This window comes from Calonectris borealis, chromosome 13 (genome assembly GCF_964195595.1).
Source record: "Calonectris borealis chromosome 13, bCalBor7.hap1.2, whole genome shotgun sequence".
Taxonomy (NCBI): Eukaryota; Metazoa; Chordata; class Aves; order Procellariiformes; family Procellariidae; genus Calonectris; species Calonectris borealis.
Window position 1 is genome coordinate 20,193,953 of NC_134324.1, and position 23,850 is coordinate 20,217,802.

General features: G+C 43.2%; 1 protein-coding gene across 5 annotated transcripts; it reads right to left on the reverse strand.

Moving 5' to 3' along the window:
• Nucleotides 1-452: 452 nt before the first annotated feature.
• Nucleotides 453-23,654, reverse strand: IRS4 (insulin receptor substrate 4). Of its 5 annotated transcripts, XM_075162427.1 has the most exons (4): nt 20,031-23,654; nt 7,219-7,515; nt 6,465-7,086; nt 453-2,852 (listed from the first exon to the last, which is right to left on the reverse strand). In XM_075162427.1, exons 1-2 carry the CDS (start codon nt 23,536-23,538, stop codon nt 7,511-7,513), a joined length of 3,513 nt encoding a protein of 1,170 aa, XP_075018528.1. In that variant the 5' UTR covers nt 23,539-23,654; the 3' UTR covers nt 453-2,852; nt 6,465-7,086; nt 7,219-7,510. The 5 variants fall into 5 exon arrangements, with proteins under 5 accessions (XP_075018528.1, XP_075018526.1, XP_075018525.1 ...); XM_075162425.1 differs by lacking the exon at nt 7,219-7,515 and having other exon boundaries at nt 6,472-7,086; XM_075162424.1 differs by lacking the exon at nt 7,219-7,515.
• Between the last annotated feature and the right edge of the window lie 196 nt (nt 23,655-23,850).

Consider the following 23,850-nt stretch of genomic DNA (forward strand, 5'->3'; position numbering starts at 1 on the left):
ACTCTAAAGACAGGACCCTGTTTGATACTACACTGCTAAAAATTCCTTCCAGGACTAGTACTTTTGGATCATGAAACTTCCATACCCGGTCATGGACAAAGTTATGAATAAAAAATTGCCAGAGTCTTCTGCATTTAAAGCAGAACAAGAAAGTATCAGGCACTGATTTTTTTTTTTCTTCATTCAGAAACTCAGTTGTTTACCAGCACTATGAATCTATGACAAAGGAAACTCCTGGGTGTTTTGCTGTCTGTTACCTGTTACAGTAAGTGGCAGAGAAAATTGGACAGACTGGGAATCACTCCCCTAAAATACGCAAAAAGCTTCTCTGAATCTTCAGGGACACAGGGTGACAAAACCACTTTAAGAAGAAAGCAGCCGCAGCAGGAGGAAATGCACTTCTGACAGAAAAAACCAAAAGTTTGTTTAAAAATAAAACCCAGACACGGAGCTACATGAACACGTATTTACTGCAAGTAGCTCTATGGAAAGCCAAGTCAGATAAATATAAACACTATACAGAGCTTCAAGCCAGTCTCCCAAAACCGCAAACGCGATGTGTTTTACAAAGAAAACAACATAACAATATTTACAATGGAAGACAAAGCCAGATCAATCAGCTCAACTTTAAAACAGATCTGTGAAGCAGAAATAGCAAATATAATGAACAGTTTCAACCATATATGTTTTAGTTTGTACAGACAATAACTGTCCAATATCAAATTAAATTTACAGGACAAACATTGTTCTCTATCATTGGTATTTTTGTACTATACAGCAGCATAAACGGGTAGCTGGAAGGTAGTATATATAGTGATATGTTTTACATCATCTGAAAATGTTCTTCCAGCACAATACTGAATAAATTAGTTGCTGTAAACTAAGAGATTCAAAAAGATTGCATATTTATTATGCCGTACCTATTAGTATTTGTACCACTATACTTGAGGTTACCCATTTACTTATTTATTCAGCATTTATTAAATCAGTGCTGTATATTGTACAATGGCAGCCTCAGGGATCTAATAGGAAATAAGTATGTAACAAATTTCTTCAAAACAACCTTTTCCTTTCACATTAAATGTTTAGAACTATCTTCATCCAAATTTTGATTTCTTAGAAAAGATGTAAAGCTTTATAAAAAGCTGTCTACATATTGCATTATTAATTTACGGGACCAAACAAAAGCTATATGGCAAGACAGTATCATGGTCTGTAAGAGTGGTCGTATTTTTAATTAGTGTATGTTTAGCAGCAACAAGTAACTGTACCAACTTAAGCTTCTCTTCCAGAATCAGAAACAGATCTGTGCTTTTAAACCTCGTAGCAACAGTTTTTCCTGTCACTAGACACTGCGTAAACTGATTGGTACCATGTTTCCAAAAAAAAAAAAGTGTCTTCATATTTCAGTGACATGTACATTTTAATACTACTCAAAAATAGATTTGGGTACACATCACCGAACAAAGTTGACAGTGTCTAATTTGTTATACAAACTGTACTAGCAATTTAAAGGTTGTATGTTAGAGGTGAGGCAGCCTGACAAATCAGTTGTACAATATACAATGTAGAGGATTACCAGCTGTGTGGTGCAGTACAGCATGAGGATTTGTGTACCACTTCTAAACCCTTTATTAATCGTCAGTGCCTTTTATTATACATTGCATGTACCAACGACTAGTGTCATGCTCTTTAAGTTCATAGCAGTGTTAAAAACCTAAATTCATTTCAACCAAAAAAAAAATTCAGTACAAGAGTGAAGCACTTAAATTGCAGAAAAATCAGGGCTTATTTTAAAAACGTCAAATAGTCATTGTTCGCATTTCTGTAAGTGGGATAAAGACAATTTATGAGCCAACATTTTACTTTTTTCCCCATTATGCCAGGAAGAACGAACAAAAATAGTCCCAAATTAAAAATGGGGCTTTGGTTGAAAGTAAGATCAATTAGGGTGGTTTCCCTTTAAAAAGCTACAGCTGACAAATATAATGCAGAAGTCACAAATGCTGGATACGACTCTGCGCTTCTCCATTTGAATGCATGAACAAAAACCTCATTTTACACAATTCGTATTTATAAACAAGTATCTTGAGGGTAAGAACAAAAACAATCTACAAGACAACCAGCCCATTAATCCTACTTTGTACATACCAAAATTCTGAGCAAAAAAAAAAAAATTCAGTTTAAGCTCTGACAGATATTTGATTTAAAATATTCTAGCCTATGATCAAGAAATACCTCTTGTACCATAAAAGCAAAACCTTAAAAAGAAAAAAAAGGCAGAAGAGGTCTCTCCTCCTCAGACCAGTTCAGTCCCACGGGTTCTCCCCTCAAGCTAATGTGCACCTCCCTCTCCCTCCCTCCTTCCGCCCAGCCACCTGAAAAATCCTGAACTGCCAAAGTACTTCTAAACAATAGATGTTTTAAACTAACCACTTGTTAATGTACCAGAGAAGCAAAACCCATGTTAAACAGACAATCAGAAACCAGCTTTGACTTCTCAGAATATAAATAAAAAAAAAATTAATGGGAGAGGCAGGAGGAAGAAAGGGGCATACAGGGATCTCCTATTGGCATTCACGCTGCCTCCCAAATAGATATGACATGAAAGACCAAATTCCATCACCAAAGCACAGCTATGAAAAAAATCTCAATTCAAATTAATTCAACTGTAGAGAGCTGATGTCTATGAAAAAATTAATTAAAAGGATGTGTGTCTATGTCCGTGCTGGTGGAAATGAAAGTAGCCGGCTGGAGCTGAGCTTTGCTTCCAAAAGCACCACACAGTTTCTGGAGTTACCAGCAGAAAAGTCTTCTCTTCCAACAATGGTTTCCATGGCAATACAGTCAGTCTAGAAAGGAAGGGGGGGAAAAAAAGTCAGTGACATTTTAAATGCAAGTTGTATTGGAAAAAAATGTTTTCTAGTGAGGAGAATACATGGAGCTTATCCATTGCAGAAGTGACAGCCGCTGAATGCAGGACACGGGTCCCTCACAGAGGGAGGGGGCACTACCAGCTGATACCACGCTCAGAAATCCCGAGCCGTCGGAAGAACTATGAAGTCTGAAGCAAGCACCGAAGAGCCGCAGCAACCACAGAGCTGACACGTGTACGCTGGACAGGAGCTCGGACTGCAGCCAGCACCGTACTGCTAGCCCACGCGCCGTGGGAGGGACCAAAGCTTACAGCTACCCATCACCTATTTCACTATCAATATTTCATTTAACGAGATCTCGATCCTCGCAAGGCGACGCGCATCGCAGAGGCTATTACTAAGCACGCAGCACAGGATGAATGTAGAGCAGTTCTGTTCACCCAGGTGTAATTAAGGTTGTGGCGAACACTCCCATTCACAGCAGGTACAGAACTGCAATATAAACACTCCCTGCAACTCCAGCTCCAAACAAGGAGTGGCAAGTCATGACAGCCGCGTGCCCTGTCCTCAACTTTTCAGGAAAAACCTTAATTTAGTTATGGTAAGAAACACCTCAGAGTATAGTTTTCCCTTCTTCAAGAAAGTCTCACTAAAAGGCAACACACAGTACAAAAGCCCATCGCTATGGCAGACAGCAAGCTTTTCTGCCGTCAGCCAAAACCAGTGGCTTCAAACTGACTGGAAAAGGCAAAATACAAAGTGCTCGGTAAAATCAGGGGAAAAAAATGTAATCTTGTATTACAGGAAGATACGGTCGGGTGACAAGGCAGAAATGGAAATAGGAGAGAGGATGACCTCAAAGCAGAACGCCAGCTCTGCAATTAACCGTGCACATGCCAAGGTGAGAGTCACTCAAAAGGTTCCTGACACGGAAAAATCTAACGAAGGGGATGCAAACGCTTTCTGCAGCGGTGTGAACTCAAACTGAGCAACATACAAAAAGTCACTTTTCAGCTCACTACAAAACCCCTTCCACTCCCAACAGAGCCAGTGTGAACGCTAATTTGCAGTCTGGAGGGGTACCATCAGCCAAATCACTGGGTTACACCGTCTCCCAGTCCTGACAGACTGTCCTCTTCCAACGCGTCTGTCCTCTCGCCAGGACTGAGGGCACTGTCCTCTGCCAGTCAGGTGGCTTTGGTCACCTTCTCTTCAAGGTTTGAGGTACGTGTCTGCGGGATCTGCTTCCTGGCATCACAGGGAAGGAGGAAACAGCAGGTTGCTCTCATTGAGAAACAGCAGCTAGCATAGGAGATTTAGCCTTCAGAAAACATCAAATACAGAAATGTAGTCTACTTTTTCCCCTCGAAGCCACACAGTACAAGCTCTCTCACTGCTCTGGGAGAGCTCGCTGCCGTTGAGAAGAACCGCAATACGGGGAATACTTCACTACGAAGCACAGCGGTGGCAGCACGGCCCGCTGGAACGGAAGAAGGGCTTTCAGAGCTTAATCCTGCCCATGCTCTTCTGCAGGGTCACAAGGAAATCAGTTAAATCTCATTGCTAAAGAAAGCATAGGGCTTCACTGCCTCTACCACAGGAACATGCTGAAGAAAATGTGACCATCTAAAGAACAAGCAAGCATTATGTATAATAATGCAAACCTGTATGTTTACTTACATAACCAATCATAAAGTATGCACACACAAACTCCACCCTAAGTAAAAGAAGTTCTGATTTCCGTCCAGCTAAAAATACTGTCCCTTCAAAAGAAAAAGAGAGGAAAAAAGACAAGAAAAAAAGAACAAAGCTCAGATGAGCTGCGCTGAGCAGCCCTGCCCTTACCACTGCCGCTGGGACAGCCCCAGCTCTCGGCAAAGGCTGCCCGCTGCTCGAGAGACAGAGAAGCAAAGACCGTGGCAGGGCTGGATGCAGTGCAGAAGTAGAGGGGGCCTTCGACTTCAGAGAAAACTCCCTTTTATCCCTACACAACCCACACCAAGGTCTGAGTTGCTGAGTTTCATTTTTCAAATACGTAGTGATTTCAAAAATACAGTAACTTGGTTTTCCACAATTCAAGGAAGAAACAGCCAAAATACACCCGCAACTCAAGAATCTCCATTTGTATTATTTCACAGGGATCATAAGACCACTACGAAAAGCTATTGCTTGTTACACACAGAGCGTGATGTGGTTACTGATGGCTTTGTTTTCACAAAAGCCAAGTGAAGCTATCATTTTTTAAATAGTTTTCCTCTTCAGAAAAATATTATTTTGTTGTAGGACTAAAGGATGAAAATATGCACCACAGCTGGCAATGAATCACACCTCAACGATGCATGCAAGTCAAACATTAAAACAGTTAAAGCTTCTATATTAAACTTATATTCAGTAAAAATTAACACGTACCAGCATCCCCCCACCCTTTCCTTGCTGTGGACCTATAAACTTACATAAAAGGAACTTCAAAAACTGTCTCTGCTTTTGTCAGGACATTTTTCCTCCACGCCTAACACACAAGGCACACCTGAAAGCCGTTTGACAAGTTATTCTAATCTCTTCAAGCATATCCCCAAAACATTTTGAAGAGCAAAGGCCCAGTTGTTTGAATCAATCCCATGTGGCAGAACTCAGTATTTATACCTAAAAGTTTTTGAAAACTTTCATAAACTGACACCAAATTACATTTAAGATACTTGAAGGGGAAGAGCTCAAGAGCAAAAAAAAAAAAAACCCTGCTTAACTCCTAAGCTTCTCTGAACAAGCCTGGCATAACTCAGAAGGCAGCATGATAACCAATTCTAAATCAGGTAACTCTGATCAGAGCCCAGTCTAACACAGATTAATTCATAAGAAACCAGAAAAAAGTATCCTCAACTAAGCTTCACTACAGCTTATGAACTCCCTACATGTCCTGGCTCAAACAGAGTTTTACACCAGCGTAAAGGCAAGCTCGGGACCTCCCTGCAGTGTCCCCCCCTTCCCGAAACTCTGTGCTTGTCAAACAAGATCTCATTAACTTGTCCCCCCCTTCTCCCCATGATTATAAACTATACTTCAGCACTTTTCCTCTTCATTTTTAAGCTAAAATAGAATTGTGGGAACTGTAAATAAACATGAGGGAATTTCACATAAACATTACCTACAAGCTGGTAACAGTCTCATATAGCCTTGAGTCTTTCAGACACGGAGTTACTGGTTGTCACCACTTCTCTAATCCCCTTGTTAAAGCTGAAATGTCAGTATCGCAGTTGGAGCAGTACAGCTGGCTGATGCCCTGACTCATCAGCTCTTTTTTGGGATAAGAGCATCAAGCATATTTATATAGATACAGATATAAATTGATATATATATATATGTGTGTGTGTGAACGCATCTATCAGTATCAGATAGAAAAGGCAAAAAGAATCTCATGAAACTTGACCACGTAAAAAAAAAAATTCCCTCTGAAATCTAAGACGCGACTGAAGTCTTGCAAGCTCCCTCCCGCAAAGTGTCTGCAGTCACCACCATTCGTGAGGGTGGCACTCAGGAGCCCGTTCCCCACCACAGCAGGACCACAGCCAGAAAGGCCCACAGGCCACCCACCGCCAACCTCCAGGCATCACAGAAATCCCACGTCACGACCAGGGGCGTCTGCGTCCAGGGGTGAGCGGGGTCTCCAGCAGAGCCAGGGACAGTCGCAGAAACAAGCCCTGACACCGATTTCTGAACCGTGAAGTTGTAGGAGCTCCAGCTGATGTAGCTTCCCCCACCACATCCTCCCAGGAAGATCTGCGCTGAACCACCCGCCTAACCGCGTCTCGCATTTTAGTGCTACAGCTGCCTGCAGGGAGCCAGCAGGAACCTCGGTCTCAACAGAGCACCAGTTCTGTCGACACAGAGGCACCCGAACCCAGCTGTGTGAAAGCACCGCACGTGCACATACACCACGAGCAAAGTTATTAGTCAAAGAGGTGTAAAATGGGTTTAATGTAAGTGAAAACAAGGCCGATGTCTGTTGTGCTACTGATACCCGGAGCTAATCTGTGGATTTCCACCTCTGTGGTTCCTTGCCAGAAGGATCCTTAGGAAGTGACGTGGGTTTATTTAGCGAGGTTGCAGGAGTGCTCGCGCATTAAGCTCCGTGGTGGCTCTTCTCTCCCGCACCTGATCTTCTTCTGCCTTTTGACTAGTCGGTAGGTGAAGGTAAACTAGTGGAGGACATGAGCTGCTCAAAAAAACCAACACAGCTTCTGTGAAACTGGATGGTCTTATTTCAGTCTTCATAATGTAAGATTTCTATGTTAACAGTACAAATACGAGAATTGCTGATCAACAATAAAAACCAGATTACAGATACCATATAAATGTATTTGACTCAACACTGATGGAACAGTAGAGGAAGTTGTCAGAGAAATGGATGAAACAACGCTTCTAAAAGGAAAACAAATTACGAGATGTGAACTAGCTGGGAAGAGAGCAACAATGCTCACAGAGCAGCCCATCAGTGCCTTGGAGTTCTCAAAACATAAATGCCACCGAATAAAACTCAGTGGCCAGATCAGACGTGACAAGTTTGAAGACAACTTTCACTTGCAGTGTAAACACACTGCTGTTCCTGGATTGTCACGAGCTCTTCCAAGAAAATCTGCTCAGTCTACAAAAAAAAAAAAAAACTGACAACTGATCATTACGACAAAACAAGCAGCAAAAACCTGAACTCAGAAAACTCTCTGCACTTTTGAAGCAGCCTAGAAATACACTATTCTAAGCAGTTTTCAGAGCACCCTACACTGGGCTTTTCTGTTTAGACAAACTTCAGCTCCGTTAACAGATTCTACACAAAAGCTTCAGCCTTTACTCAAAATTGAGCTCTATTGCTTCAGAATATGGAGAACAATACAAATTCAACTTCCTATGAACATTTAATGTGGAAAACAAGTACAGAAAGCATCCAAACATTTTCACAGATCACCTCTCAAAATACATAAGCAAAGTTTAGAAAATGAAAACAATGTTCTCTTCATTACACAATTCTATTTACATTCATCAGTTTAAGATGAGACTACACACAGCTGTCCCGATCTTTCTGAGGAACAAACAATCAGAGGAAAAGGATCACAAGGGCAGAAGAGAAACTAAGAGGGCAAATATTTAAAATAGGATGGCAGTATGCCATTGCTCAAAAATATTTTATTTAAAGTTATGGAACACATTGAGAAAGCGCTCTGCAAGTTTTCTGTGCAAAAATAATCTATAGTTTTATAAAAATTAGGGGCAAAGGATTAGATTAGTCTTAATTCCTTAGATTGCAAACTCAGCATGTTCCATTTGAAAATGTATCAGATGAGAATATATCCAATTTACACTTCATTTCCTGCATCTGAATTATTAAGGTCATACAAGTCAGGCCACTTTGAAACAAACCAAGAGGTTTTAAGAACACAGCAGACATATCCTAATTCTGCCAAAGAAATCCATCCTAAGTAATATCTGTTTTTACAGGAAAGGCTTTTACTGACATAATTCTCCAACTGATTCCTAAAAGGATAAAAGCTTTGCTTACAGAAGATATTAATTTAAGATAATTAAATGATTAAAATCTCCATGTCAAAGACTAAGACAGCTTAATGCTTTCTGGAGAACACTACTGAAGTTCTCCATTTCCTGAACTTCAGGTTCAGGGGAAATCGGAATTAATCTGACTTAGGCAGATCAAAAGCAGCAGAACAGCCCTAGACGTTCTTGCGCACATGGCCACACAATATTCCTGTTGTTCAGGAAAGCCCCAAATCCCAGCACAACCTCAGGACACAACGTGCGCGTCCAAAGGCATTTTGTTCACGCCACCGGGACAGGGCAGGAGGACTGCAATGTATTGCATTTCAAGCCCTCCATATGGCATGCAGGTCGGGGGGAGGCAGGTAATTTGCCCAAATTCTTCACAAATTAGTGAGAGATTTTTTTGCCCCAAATCTTACCAAATACATAGTTACTATCCTATGTCATTGTCCTATTTCTTCGAGTTCTTATTTTAATGGCATAGCTTTAGACCTTGCTAGAGGCAAGCGGCGTTACTTGAGAAAAGCAGAATTCCTTCTTAATTTGCTCACGCAGACACCAAGTCTACAAATACAAATCAGAAAACTGACACATTTACTGTGGCCATTGCACAGGCAGTTACTGTACCTGGGTAATCCAAACAAGGTCCTGACACAGAAAGACATCCTTATTTGGGAAATGTCTTAAACTACGTGCTTACCATTAAGCACATATTTCAAGTACTTTCTTCGTTCAACAACAAACTAACGATGCTGGAATTGAGCTAATGAATGTATTTTGTACCTACAATTTTACCGACTTTCCACAAGCAAAAAAAAAGTAAAATTTGTTTCAAAAAACCTGTTACATGACCCACTTTTCACTGGATAAACTATTTAAACACAACGACTGGTAACAACACATCCCAGTAAATTAGATTCCTCCTCAAGCTGAATTTCTAAAATTTAGAAGACAAAGTTACTCTTACAAATAATCTTTATCCACAATTGTTCATTCAAAATGTGGTTCCACTATTATTAGAGCTTAGCAATTTCACGAGCTAAAAAACCTCTCCCATGCTTTAAGATAATTTTTATTCACTTTGCAGAAATGCCTTATCGTTTGCAACAGTGGCTTCTTTTTCTGTTCTAATAAACAGTAGTGTTGTTTCTAGGAAGGCCTTATGCACACTCCCTAATCTCATCTCTTACTGATACTATTCCTAGAACTAGGAAACTTGCACGCAGTTTTGGCAGGGCCCTAACACCAATTCAAATTGCACCGGACAGCTTGACACGAAGCTGTTGGGGTTTTGGGGGGTTTGGTTTTTTGGTTGTTTGTTTTGTTGTTTGTTTGCTAAACTAACCTTCTATTACAATATAGCGAGACAATACTAAAAATTAACTTCTCTTCCACTTAAAAACACATAGAAGTTCAAAATTTCAGATTTTCATGTTGCAGAAGAATAAAAAAAAAGTTCTGCTTTTTCAAAAGCACTCTCATGGCAAATGTGTAAGATACCACGACTGACCTCCCAAACTGCAGAAAACATTGGTAAATTTTAGCCAAAAAATATAATCTTGTTTGTGCGGCTTCTGACAATACCACCTGCCACAGTTCACTCTGCTCTCGTGACAAAGGTTAGGAGCCCTGAAGTGCCACTAGGGAGGAATATATTTCCTGCCTGTGCTCTTGCCGCAAACAGGACTTTTAGAACTGTTAGGAAACAAATAGGAAAGAAAACGGCCACGTCAAATACCGGCGCCGAACAGCACGCACAGCTCTGGTTCCCTCATTCAAAAAGGACTTGGAATAACTGGAAGAGTTTGAGAGTAGTGCGGAGAAGCTCATGAAAGGTGTGAAACAGCTTCCCAGTGAGAACAGCCAGGTAACAAGGACCCTTCAGCCTGTAGAGAAGCATTAGGACCTATCAGGAAATTAAAAAAAAAAAATTATACTGCAGGTCCCTGCTGTGTGCGGTACAGGAAGCTGCTGACAGCACGCTGGCTAAGTGTATGGCAGAGGAGGATAGAGCATCTACACAATCCTAAGTGGCATGGAGAGAAAAGATAGGGTTTGTTATCTCCTCCCATACACTAACTAGGGGCTGCCAAACAAAGCCGGTATGGAGCAAGGTCCAAAATAGACAGCGAGAGGTCTGCACGCAGCGTGCACTGGCCCTGACCGCAAGCTGCTGTGGGTACAAGGAGTTTACACAGGATCAAAGAGAGATTGGAAAAGTACTTGGATTAAAGATCCATAAAGGATTATAAAAGACAAACTACATCAGGCTCAGGAAGTCCCCCAAGCTGAAAAAAAAGGAAAAAAAAAATCAGAGGCTGGGTGTATGTTTGTGGGGAAGTATTATATACGCCTGCCCTGCTCTTCCTCTGCTGGGTGGTGTCTGCTTGCAGGCACAGGTCTTCAGTTTCAGTGAGCAAAACTACTCTTATGAACACAGCTAAGAGAAAGGACAGTGTCACTCATGACTAATGAAACGGCTCCCCACCCTTCAAATCACCTTTCCTGATATTTCCTTTCTACAGAAAGTTTCACCTGTTCCTATTCATCCCTTTGCTCTTCCCAACCACTTTAGCCACTGATGTTTGAAAGCATTCAGCACTGCCTTTTTCTTTCACCTCTACTGCCATAAATGCCTGTCAAAAGCAAAAAGTTACTACATGGCCACATACCCGAACAGTTACACCCTCCTCAGCCATACCTTCTGCCCATGCGTGCCAGTACCAAAAAAAAAAAAAAAATCTTTGCTATCAGCCACACAGAGCAGTGGCACACATCAATTTTCTACATTTTCTAATTATCACATCACTGAGTCTGCATTAACATTAGGATACCCAGAACCCTGGCTTTTGCAGGGGAGGAAGAAGAAAGGTTCAGATCGCATGGCATGTGTGAAGCAAGGTCTTCTCAAACCACAGCACCTGCACAAGAGCCAGGGACAGGGCCTTCAGCTTCCCGGAGCAGTTCAGGAGCTCACAAAGGACAGAGTTAAACTGTGTCTACACACAGGCAATTTTTAATCAACTGTGTGCAACTCTTGTTTAGTGTTTACCTTGTGGAACATGTCAACATTAATATTTCAATCACTTAAACCCTCAACAGTGAATCAAGCCTCATTGCTGCCACCATTTCCAGACTCACCCACAACCACTACAGTGTCCATTCAACCTATCTACCGACACAGAAATAAAATAACTTTCTCCTGTCAAAGCTATCGTTTTGCTCTCCAGCTTCCACAGGCTACTCTCAAGCAGCTGAAAGCACCACAGCAGCGATGAGCAGGTGCCATCCAGACCTCCCAGTTCAGAGTTGGACTCCAAAAGCTCTGACACACTGGTTACAAATCCTAAAGGTGAATATATCTCCCAAGCCACTCTGCTGCCTCCTCCCCAATGCTAGAAGGTTGCCTGAATCCCAGAGATGCCACCTAAAAAGCCCCTGCAAAACCAAGAAGGAACCAGTAGCAATGCCAAGGCAGCTCCATCACCCTAACTGCTTCTGGAGCAAAGTCTCACAAAGAACAGAGGACACAGGTCCATGCGACGTTAACTGTCCAGGGATGCTGCACTGGGTGATCCTGTGCTCCGGTACACATTCCTGCACCCCTGCTTGCACCAAATCTATCAGTCACATGGCTGCTGGAAAACTAGCTTACAGAAAGGAGAAAGGAAAAAAGAGGGGAAAAAAATCATCACATTCCACATCTAAAAGGGAGAAGTAAACATTGGGACATGCTCCTAACTCGGAGATACATGTTGGCCCACATTCCTCTTACCAAGATTAATATCCTGGCCAATGTTCTGACATTTACCTCATCCTTTTCAAGTCATTTAAACCATTACAACCACTGTATTTATAGCTTGCTACCTTCCATCGCTCCCTGCCGTGTGCATACCCTTCCAAGTGCCTCTACCAGCTTCCTCTCTCGCAACCGCTCTCAGGCAGCCTTTTATCTCTCTGCAAGGCTGACTCTTATCTTTGTTCTGCCAATGGTAGCAGCCTTGATCTTTATCTTACTCTCCACCCCAGCACATTAAGTTTCATCCATCTCTTTAGTTTCATCTTCTAAATTGTAAGCTCCTTAGGACGGGGACCAACACATTTACATCTGCGGCACGTAGGGGGACCTCCATCCTGCCTACCCGTTCAGGTTCTACAACGAGCAGAGATCGCGTCTGCAGCTACAAGCTTTCATTAACAGACTCGCTGTCGTAATATTGTCTGAATGACCTCAAGACCAAATCTTTTGATTTTTTCAACTCATTTTTAACTGATTTCCTGTTCACCACAATCTGCAATTTAAAAACATCTTGTTCTAAAAACAAACGAACAAAAAACCCACCCACCCCACCCCGAAAAACGAGCACAGAATTAAATATAGACGGCAAATACCTTCCAAAGTGTCTCACATAACAAAAAGCAAATATTCTGAAAGTTTGAACTCAACGGTGGATGTTACTACTGAAAACTCAAACAGCTTACAAATTTGTTTAACTGACTAACTTAAAATATTCCATACAGCAAACAGTATCATTTTGGCCCCCCAACCCATATTGGTTTAGACTCAAGAAACTTAATTAGTTTAGACTTACAGAACTTAAAGCACGTTCCTTCACCTGCACTGACAGAAGTTTTACCTGCATCCAACTTGTGCTGAAGAACGCCCGCAGCCAACCTGCAAACAGGCTCCGGTTACTTAGACCAGGAAACTAAAGGTGCCCAGACCCGAGGAGAAGCCTTTTTGTACCATTTGCTGGTTTGTCTTGGCAATTTCAGCTCAACTGTCGATAAGGTGCCACAAAAGTTGCAGAAACGCCAACGCCTGTCAATAGCTTAAACAGGGTTTTCATACAAATAAGGTATCACATGGCTCACATTAATAGTTTTTCTTGGTCTGGTATGCAATAAGTTCTCATTTATCTAATGATGCATCTGCTTCGCTGTCACTAAGAACTCTCCAAACTCCTGGTAGCTAAAGAGACCTGTGTGAAAAGAAGCATTAGTTCCCAAAAAATAATTCAGGCTCAGGCTATCCAGCATCCAAAAAAGTTATACTGCAAATTCAGCTCTTCAGCAAGAGCCGTAAACAATAAAGCAAGCTGGTTTGGCATGAGTATGGGAAGAGAACTGCACTATTCCCTGTGGAAAGAGGATATCATTCATTAGTGCCCCAATAAATTTAGAAGCAAATTTTACCAGGTTTCTTGCACGCTTTTTGGTATTATTTCCCATGATTTTCAGAAAAAGAAAAAAAACATTTTGATATCCTCAGTCATTCCACAAAACCCTGTTCTACTAAAAGGGAAAACTTTCTCCAAGTAGGTAGCATATTTATGAGCCTTTCATGCCCTAGCAAAAAGGAAACACTATTCTTACTATTTTATGCGCTAAATAATAATTCAATTTTATATTTATAAAGTCCATAAGGTACATGCGCTATACAGTGAACACAAGCACTAGTCACCTTCTAGTCGTAATTTAAAAGTGAGTCACATTAAATTGTATCATCACCTTGGAATTATAGCCAAATCTTAACTAAATTAATTTCAGCATAGGCCATCTCTTTCAAAAACCCTTTCTTCTCGGAAGATTAAAAATGATTAGACCTTACACTTAACCCACAAATCACTGGCACACAACACACGTATACACACACACAAGCAGTCCAAATTGTTAGCATCCAACCATATAGCTAAATTAACAGAAAAATAATGTTTTGCAATAAGCAGCCTTTGCCCCTTAAGATACAGCTCAAGACTTAACCAGGACAGAAAATTCTTGCTAACAGTCTATTACGCTGCTGCTCTTGGGGTAATGCTACACCTGAAGCAAAATCTCCACAAATCCAAACACTTATATGTTCAAGATCACTTAGATAAGATACTCAGCAACACTTCTGAAATGCCTTTGATGAGTCAGGCTAATTTACCTTTGTCTTCCCACTGCCCTCAAGTATGTCACAAATCCCTGTTGATCAAGGTTCTCAACTAAATCGTAACCGTCCCTAAGCTGAGTGACCTTTACGGAGATGCAGGGCTTGATTAAAACTAGAACACACTTTTTCCTTTTCCCCTAGTCATTGCTTCAACCTGCAAGACAACAGTGCAACTTGATCATTGGATTGTTGTTAATACGCAAAAGTTAAACGTGAAAAAAAGTCAAACAGCAAATTTGCAGGGTGGGCCACAGGACAGCTCTCCAGCCAAGTCATTACGTACCATTTAAGGGTGAGTCATAAGATAATGCTACATTTTTAGGACAAAACAGCAGTAATACATCCCCAGGCTCCAGAAAGCCTGACTCTCTCTCACCTGCCTTTCAGTTTTATCACTCCATTTTCCTTTGGGTTGAAGAATGCCACATTTGATCACATCAGTACTTAAAATAAAATTGTAGAGTTTGTTTCCTGCTTCAGATCAGAAAACCAAACTTGTTTGCGCAATCAACATACTGGACACCATTCAGCATGTTTTTGGGAGCACCACAGATCCACAAACAGAGCACGCAAACACACACCAAGACACACTACTATAAGCTCTTTTTAGTACCATCCAAAACCTCAAGGTATGAACCCTCCCCCCAGCAATCAATATGAAGAAAACTTATTAAAGATCCTTTCATAAAAAAAGAGCATATGCAGAGAAAAAAACAAACCCAAACTCTACCTACTGCTAACATGCTGCTGGACATACAAAAAACCCTTAAGAAATACCCAGTGACAAAGCACCCCAGTAATGCTGGGCTGGAATACAGCCGCTGGGAGGATGGAGCAAGCGCTCCTGCGCTCCCACCTGCCACCCCACGCCACGGGGGAACAAGGGGCCCTCAGACATTAGAGGAGGAGGGGAAAATGTGAAGTTTTAGAGGGAAAACTAAAAGGGTAATAATGCATTTAAGATTTCACCAAAAGACAAAAAAAAAAAAAAGCAGTTTGAATCAGTATGGGATTACTCCCCACGCCCTGCACCAGCGCTTTAACCTACAAGGCAGCTACAAACAGAAAGTTTTAGACTTCCAAAAAAGATACAGATGACCATCAGCTGCAACTATGGATTTAGAGTCTGGAAAGCTGATTTCCAAAAGTATTTCAACACCGACTACAAGTAAACGTTCTCTCTCAATGGCAGAAGAACATTCTTGTCTCAGATTTTCTCACCCAAGCACAAGTAAAACCGAACTGATTCTTGGTCAAATATGTCATAATTAGCTCACTCCCACGCTGCACGGCAAAAATCTGTTCTGCCTTCAGCAGCTTATATACCACTTGAGAAAGTTACCCTGGGTATTTTTAAGCATAGCTGTAAGTCACTCAAGACTGTTAAAGTGGCATCTGTTACAGCAAGATAAAAATGGTTTGGGGTTTTTGGGTTTTTTTGTTTGTTTGTTTGTTTTTAAAGAATTATTATCCCGGCCTTACTTCAAAGATGTAGGATTCATAGCAGCGTTCGGATGTGCTTCAGTAGGGTTCGTCAAGTTATTTTTAAATGGGTCTGTGCTTTAAGTATTCTGCCGATACAAAAGAGCCTCAGTTTGAAGCAAACTTTTAAAAACCGCTAGTTTGAAACCCAAAAGGGGCAGTTATTTGCCTGGTATCCCGTAAACTGTAATTTACTATATTAGTAATAACTAAAACTTCCAGCTTCTGAATTTCTCAAAGTGTACATTGTTCATTATATGCTTCAAGATTTTGCATTTGAAGTATGCAAGTTACCATAAAGGATCTGGACAATTTGGAACACAAGTTCTGCTTTACAGCTGTACTTGTTTTCCTTCCTCCCAGCTCCCCACAGTGTACACAATGCTCTCGCCCAGTCTAGCACAGGAGGAGATTAAAAAGGTGAGGACCATTTAAATTATAATCCTGCACTTGAGAGAAGTTCTGAAATAGTATCTTAGCATAGTGTTAGAATACCAGGTAGAGATAAGATTAAAGAGTGGGTGTAAAATAGGTGGGTTGATATTAAGCTGAACATTACTTTTACTCTGAACAGTCTGTTTTGGTTTTGGAGTCCAGGGTATCTTTGCAGGTTTAATATTTCTAATTAAGTCTGAAGAAACTTGTATTATACAGGACCCATTATGCAGTTTATTACCGCCCCATTCTCATTATCCTCCTCAGTTTCTACAAGGCCCAATAACAAGGTATACATTAGCTAAGCCCTGTTTGAAGTAGCTTTAGTGTTCTGTACTCCTAGCACAAAATTTCATGACTCAGATTCATGTAATCAAAACTGCAAACCGCTTGCTTCAATATTGTGTAACAATTTCATGATGAAACTGTTTTGCTAATGATCTCCTTAAACTTCAAGCATTAGAAATCAGAACCTTACATTCTTTTTATCATCATCATTAAAACCTGAGCTCCATTTTGCCTAAACCTAAAATAAAAGTTAAAAACTAGTCAGGCCTATTTACCATTTCAAGTTAGTGCCCTCCCCCTCCTCCATCCGTGTCATGAATGGAGAAGGAAAAAAAAAGTTTGATTCACATCAGTGAACCTGAACCAGAAGTAGTTTGGGAATTACAATGAGGGGGCAGCGATGCATTGGAAATCACTCTACCACCCTCAGCAGTTAGGAGAGTGCAGTTGAGTCACAGAACACAATATTCCATTTAAGCAAACAAAAACAAAACAAAAAAGCCAACAATCCAAAGTTGGGAACTGTTTTCCTTCCAGTAAAACTGCAGTTTGGGGAGAAGAGATAAAGTTCTCTACCTGATAGAATTTAATAAATATGGGATAGCTCCTTTCTAGGAAGTAAAGGGTAAACGCATCTGCTAAATATGTTCCTCAAGAATGGATTTAACCACAGAGCTTTTTTCAAGCAAAGAGACCAAAAGAGTGGGATGCAGAAGGAAAGAAGAGACAGCACGCAGTTCTGCTGAAAGTCTCCAAAAGTATTAAAAATATCAATTACACATAGGCACACTACACCTCTTCAGGATATAAGAGGTTTAAGAATGAAGCTTTATTTCCACTATTCAAAATGGAATGTGAAAGTGTTTTTCTGGATTACAGAAAAACTTTTTAAATATTAAAATAAAAGCTTTATTGCAGTAGAAACTGATAAGCTGTTTAAAGAATACAGACTTCTAAATTATGCTTGCTATAGATTTAGTATGTGAATGAAAATTGGTATCTTTATAATCAAGAATTTTAAGTCATTACTAAGAAACAGATACATACCACCAATTTACAACACTGTATTCAAGTTTGGCAAGCTACTTTTAGCCTGGACTATTCCGAAATCTGTTCACCCCTCCGTGAGCCACCTACAAGTGAACAATGTCCACACGCCACCTGCCCTCTTACTATACACCAGAAATATTTTATGCTGTCTTTATAGAAAACTGTTAGGCCTTGTTCTGGAGCAGTGTTTTATAATTTTGTTTTTCTTTTTAGGACTAGAAAGAAACCACCAACCTAAGCTCTTACTACTCTCTTGCTTAATTTCCTGCCAATGCCCATGTTTTTATGCACAGTTTCTTTTAGTGCATGCTTCATTTCCAGAAAACTTCAATTCACGGCAAAAACCAGCAGCTGTAAATCTCTTGCCCCTCCGCAACTTGTAACAGACAAGGGAAGAACCCCAAGCACAGGGCTGTAGCTATTTTGCTGTAGCAATAGTAAGCAAAATGTTTAACATAAATACAATTTCTAAACACATTATCTCTTGAAAAATATTTTTAAATGTAGTAGTTACAGTACAGCTGAAAGGAAATCATCTCTCTTCTTTTTTTGTAAGAAGTTTTACTTTATAACACAGATTTAGTCATATGAGGGGAATAAGATCAAGTACGAATTCTGCTGTCTTTGGGGGTGCTTTTTTCAAAAAAAAAAAACAACACCAAACCAAACACAAGTCGGCTACGGCCATCAGTGTGCCTTTGACTTAGCAGACAAATCTTTGAAGTGCTGAAAGACTAACTTTGGAAAAAAGCACTTCTTGGACTGGCAACTTTCAACGTCTTCTAAATTTGATTCCAACCAACAAAACAAAGCAGAGGAAAAAAACCACTGAGGCAAACCACACATTTCTGAGCAGCCCCAAGCAGTGCTGCCAGACTTCGAATGGCATGCGAGCTGAGTCAGGCTTATACCTTCCACTATTAAAGGCTACACAATTTTAAGCTCCTGCAATACCTTCTGCCTTCAGACACTTACTTTTAAAGTGAAACGATAAAAAAACCCCTATCATTTCAGTGTTTAAGATTGTAATTAAAAATGCAAAAGCCAGCAGTAGCCTGCCCCTTAACTGCTTTCTCTGTTGACAGAGAAGTAGACAAATATCAATGTCCAACAGCGATTAAATATTTCCTCTTAGTACTCATCAATTATTGACTACACATACATTTGCAAAGGGAGGAAAACATCATTTCCAACACACACAGTTTTCTATCCGGGTAGGGGAATTACTGTAAGGAGTTCAGTGGGTCACTAACACCAAAATAAGGATTATACTTCCAAAGTCACAGTGCAATGCAGCGCTTGCACAAACACTGCTGTTCAGCCAGTGGACATGCAGAATACCACTAACAGCTAATTGCTATTTTTTGCTCCCACCGTGAGAGCAAAGAGCTTAACATATGAATAGGAGCGCTCCTCCTCTTTCCCATATTCTTCCTCCACACCCCCAACACCCTCATTTTTTATGCACACCTCAAACTGCATTACCTTAAGTTTGGTCAGACCACTGATCACTTGAAAGCTAGCAACCTTCTCTCCAAAGTTTCAGACCTGGAAGACAGGGCTCAGAGCCTGCTCTTCCTCCATCACAGGCATTCCTCACCTGCTACGCCAAAGGCAGATCCCTTGTACAGCAGGGGAAGGGTTACGGCTCAGCTCAGCCCTCGGACCCTACTAAGTGGTGAAATGTGGAGAGCATGGGCTGCAGGAGCCCCCCACCACCCTCGTCAGCCACCAGGAGATGGCTTCTCTGGAGGATACAAGGATACTTTGGAGACCAGAGCTCAGAAGGAGCACACCAAACCTTCAAGGGAAAAAACTGAGTTCTGTTTACGTAAGATTCAACTAAATAAATGCGAGCAGGTTTGCACATAAAAAACCCTAAGACATGCACTTCACCTACATTTATTGAAAGAAACAGATCTAAGCCCCAAATTTTGATGTCTAAACCCAATTTAGCCATTCTCAGCTCTCCCTATCCATGACACAAATTACAAAACATCAAGTTCACGAAAAAAAAAAAGTGAAGAGTCATCTAGTTATAAGAAGGGAAGAAGAGGAAAAGAAAAGTGAAGGGAAAAAAGAGCTATATTACCTCAGGACAAGAATTCACAATATAATATACGATTAATGTTTATACTAGCAAAATTCTTTTCTAAAAAACCAAGGCAGATGCCAGTTTGATAACACCTCTAACTGCCTAGAAGAGTCATATAAACCCTTAGGCCAAGGACCTTGTCCCCTTTCATCTTTGTTCAGCAGTTAGGATGCTGTGCTACGAGGAGACTGGTTGTACTAGAATAATACAGAAGATTATAAAAAACATTTACCCCACTCTGAAGACCACATTTCAGTATTAAGTAGAGAACCTAATTCCTACAGTTAAGCGAGCATGAAAGGAAAGTGCTTTTAAAGTTACAAACCTTTTCTCGCAGCGTTACACTTCAGCCCATCGGATCTGCTGAAATCTATGCTTACGTAAGCTCCACTGTCCAAACCTGAAGTACCATTTTGGAGATGGCAAGTTGGCGCTGTAGTACTTGCCTCACAGCTTATAGGGTCATCGCGTAAATTCAGAGCGATGTAATTTAAGCCATTCTGAAATCCAGTTGAGGTATCCCTGGACATTTTGCTTTCCTGACCATCAGAAATGTTTTCATCTGGTTTTAACCAAACATTGTCAAATGAGGCAGAGCTGTGTCTTTTGCTACTATCAGTAAAGAAAGAGGAGGAGGTCGTCACAGTCCCAGCAGAAGAGAACGTTTCAGAACTGTGTCTCCTCCTGCCTTGAGGATCGGCTCGAATCACTTTCGGTCCCATAGGAGGTTCAGAGCTAGGAACAGAGAAGCTACCGCTACCAGCATATCGATCAACAATGCACAGTCTATTAACTATGGAAGAAGGGCTATCGATCTTTACACCGTCGTCCGATTCGGCGGCAAATGGCCGAGGTGGTGTTGCTGCCATGTTGAATGTCATCTCCGTGTAGTCATCAGTCCTGTTACTTGCGGTGCTAACACAAGCAGTACCAAATGAAAGCCTAGCGTAGTCAGGATTTGGTTGGTTTCTAGGAATACTGGAACTTGCATAAATTGAAATATCTGTTAGAGAGTTGGACAGTTCCTTCGCTACTTTCGGTGACTGTACATCCAAGTCAACACTCATGTAATCGGAAAGCGGGGACTGTCTGTGGTCACTACTTGAGCCTAGAGATGATGGCGATCCTTCTGCAGATAAGGAATACGGTGTATTACTCGCCTTTTCATTAAAATCAATATTTATGTATTCACCGGGACTCGCTGGCTCAGGTGGAACTGTACGATCATACATTCTTGGGATAGTATTGCTCCCTCTTGTACCTAGCGGGAGTCTTGTGGGCCTAGTAGCCCTGTTCTGCACAAGTCCTTCATCTGAACCTTTCACCACTGGTGATTTAGAGATGCCGTTAGCCAGAGCCTCGCTGCCGACTCCTTTTACATTTTCTGGTCCACCATACAAGAGTTTTCCAGGTGAAGACATTGGAACATATTCACTGTGGTCACCGTTTTGTCCTGATAATGCCTTAAAGCTTCGGGGCAAAGAAAAATACGAACTGAAACCTTTGGAAACAGAAGCGGTGTGAATATAATTTGAATCACTGGGATGCTTTGGAGCTGAATTACCAGGTGACATATCCATATACTCATTGTTTATCATCTTCTCATTACTTCCTTTAGAAATAAATCCAGTTAAAGGACTGCGTACAGGTGAAGAGCTAGCCTTTGGAAACATCATCATATATCCTCTGGAGTCAACCTGAGACGGTGACCATGAATTGTTAATCTGTTTTGGAACAGACATACCTTTAGGAGTCATTGGCAAATAATCGCTGTTGCTGGATAGAGAAGATGCAACTCCTGGCATCATTGGCATGTATCCATCATCCCTGGCTTTACTCCTACTTTGGTTACATACAGAATCAAGGTTAGCATCATTGTAATCCGATTCATGGTTATCTTTCAATTTTGGTGTTTCAGAGTAAAGTAATCGTCCATGATTTCCTGCAGAATCTTCATCTAATGAAGCTGTAGTTTGTGTCGTCTTCTGCTGCACTGCTACAGAAGTTGGTTTTGTTAGAGAGTAAGTTCTTTTCCTGAAACACTTTTCAGCCTCCATATAATCATCTCTTGAGCTATCATCTGCCTGTTGCTTACTCATGGACATGTACTCACTCAGACAGTTCTCCTCTCTGATAGGCGGTGTGTTTCCCAGGGAATCCGGTGTATTACTCCTCACCCGAAAGTACCTGAAATCTCCAGGGCTGGAGCCATATTCATCAGAAGAGATAAATCCCCCATCGCTTGGGGAACCACAAACGGATGAGCTAGAAGGCCTGGTCAACATGTCCGAAGCAGAGCCATGGCCACTACTGGAAGAAACACTGATGGGACTCGTAGTGGAGGGAAAGTGAGAAACGGGCAGCGAAGCAGACCTGGTGTGATAAGACGAGCTGAAAGCAGCTCTCACGTACCTTCCGCTCCCTTCTTGCCGGCCCAAATTCATCCTCGCAGTATTCAGGTGGATCAGACTCCCAGTCACTGACCTAAAAGGTCTCGTCATGGTTCCTTCTCCTTCGCTGGATGTTCTGAAGCGATAGGAGTTGCTGCTTTTGGTGGTAGGAGGAGTCCCTCCGGCAACACTCTCAGTTCTAGGTCTTCTCTGCAAGCCCGTCTGGCTGGGGGGCAGGTTGCCCAAGTGCCTCCTGGTGGTGATGAAGGAGATAGGATTGGTACCACTACCACCACCAGAGGACTGGCTCTTGCTTCGGGGCCTGAACTCTGCAAAGGCCTTTAGAGCTTTCATGGTGTCCAGAAAAGTCTCGTGCATATTCTGTGCAACCACCGAATCATCCACTTGCATCCAGAGTTCTCCAGGTCCAATGGAGGCAGATCTGCCCACTTCGATGAAGAAGAAGTTCTCCGAGTGTCCGCAGCGGCGAATATTCATTAGCTGCAAGTGGACGGAGGGCACCTCCGAGTTCAGCTTGACGAGGTGGATGGCCTTGCTGGAGAGGCACAACCTATACACTCCAGTAAGGTTTTTTGTTTGTCCCAACCCTTTAGGCTTAACATTGACCTGCCACACCTCCTTGAAGACGGTGCCGGGCCTCAGGGCGGCCCCGTAGTGCTCGTCATCCTCGTCCACCTGCTGATCAGCATGGTCCTCCTGCTCCAGGAAGCCCCTCTTGCTCTGGCTCATGAGCTCGCTGATCGCCTGGTACCAGGCCTCCTGCTCGGCCTCGTTCTCGGCCAGCATGGCGAAGTACTCGTCCTTGGTGTACAAGGCGATGATGTGCTTGTGCTTGGCGTCCGCCCGCCGGCTGACGGTGAAGCACTGGTAGAGGGGGATGACCCGCTTGGGCGGGGGGCAGCAGAGGGAGGCCGCCCCGCCGGCCCCCGCCGCCCGCAGGCTGCTCTTGAACTTCTTCTCGCTGTCGTAGTACTCCAGCCGGGCGGGGGCCAGGTGGCTCTCCGCCCGCAGGACGAAGTAGCGCTTGTGCCCGTGCTTCTGCTTCCGCAGGTAGCCGCACTTCCTCACGTCCTCCCCGGCGGCGGGCGGGGGGACGCCGCGGCCCGCCGGGGGGGGCTGCCCGCCGCGGCCCACCGCGGGGGCGGCGCGGCCCGCCGCGGGGGCGGCCTCCGGCGCCGGGCAGAGCGAGGCGCTGGGCGAGCGCCGCAGCAGCAGCAGCAGGTGGTGGGGCTGAGGGGACGGGCAGCGGCCGCCCTCGCCCGCCGCCGGCTCCCCCTCGCCCGCCGCCGCGCCGGGCACGCCGGGCTCCTGCTGAGGCACGGCTCCGCCTCCCGTGTGGCGGGGGCCCGGCTCCTCCTCGCCGCCCCCGGCCGCCGCGCCGCCGCCGCCGCCGCCGCCCGGGCCATTCATCCCACTCGCCATCTTAGGGGCCAGGCAGGGTCCGGAGCGCCGGGAAGGGGTACGGGGCGGGCAGCGGGAATCCGCCCTCACCGGGGAAGCGCCCCCCGCGGCGGGCCGCGCATGGGGAGCGGGCGCTGCCGGGCGGTGCCTGCCTGCGCGCCCACCCGCCGCCCCCGTCCGCGCCCTCCCGCCGGCCGCGCCGCGTCCGGCTACTCGCACTCACGCAGGCAGCCTCGGCGGCACCACGGCGAAAACATCACGTGACCCCGCGGAGGGCGGGGGCGCGCGCCGGGAGGGAGGCGGGGGCGGGCCCCGGCCGGCGGCGGGCGGAGC

What these genes read in the sequence shown, in the direction of transcription:
- IRS4 (XM_075162423.1), bottom strand. Translation starts at nt 23,538, where the DNA reads ATGGCGAGTGGGATGAATGGCCCGGGCGGCGGCGGCGGCGGCGGCGCG. An exon ending in GTGTAACGCTGCGAGAAAAG is followed by an intron (nt 13,403 to 20,030) that starts GTTTGTAACTTT and finishes CTTTTCACACAG; the next exon opens with GTCTCTTTAGCTACCAGGAG.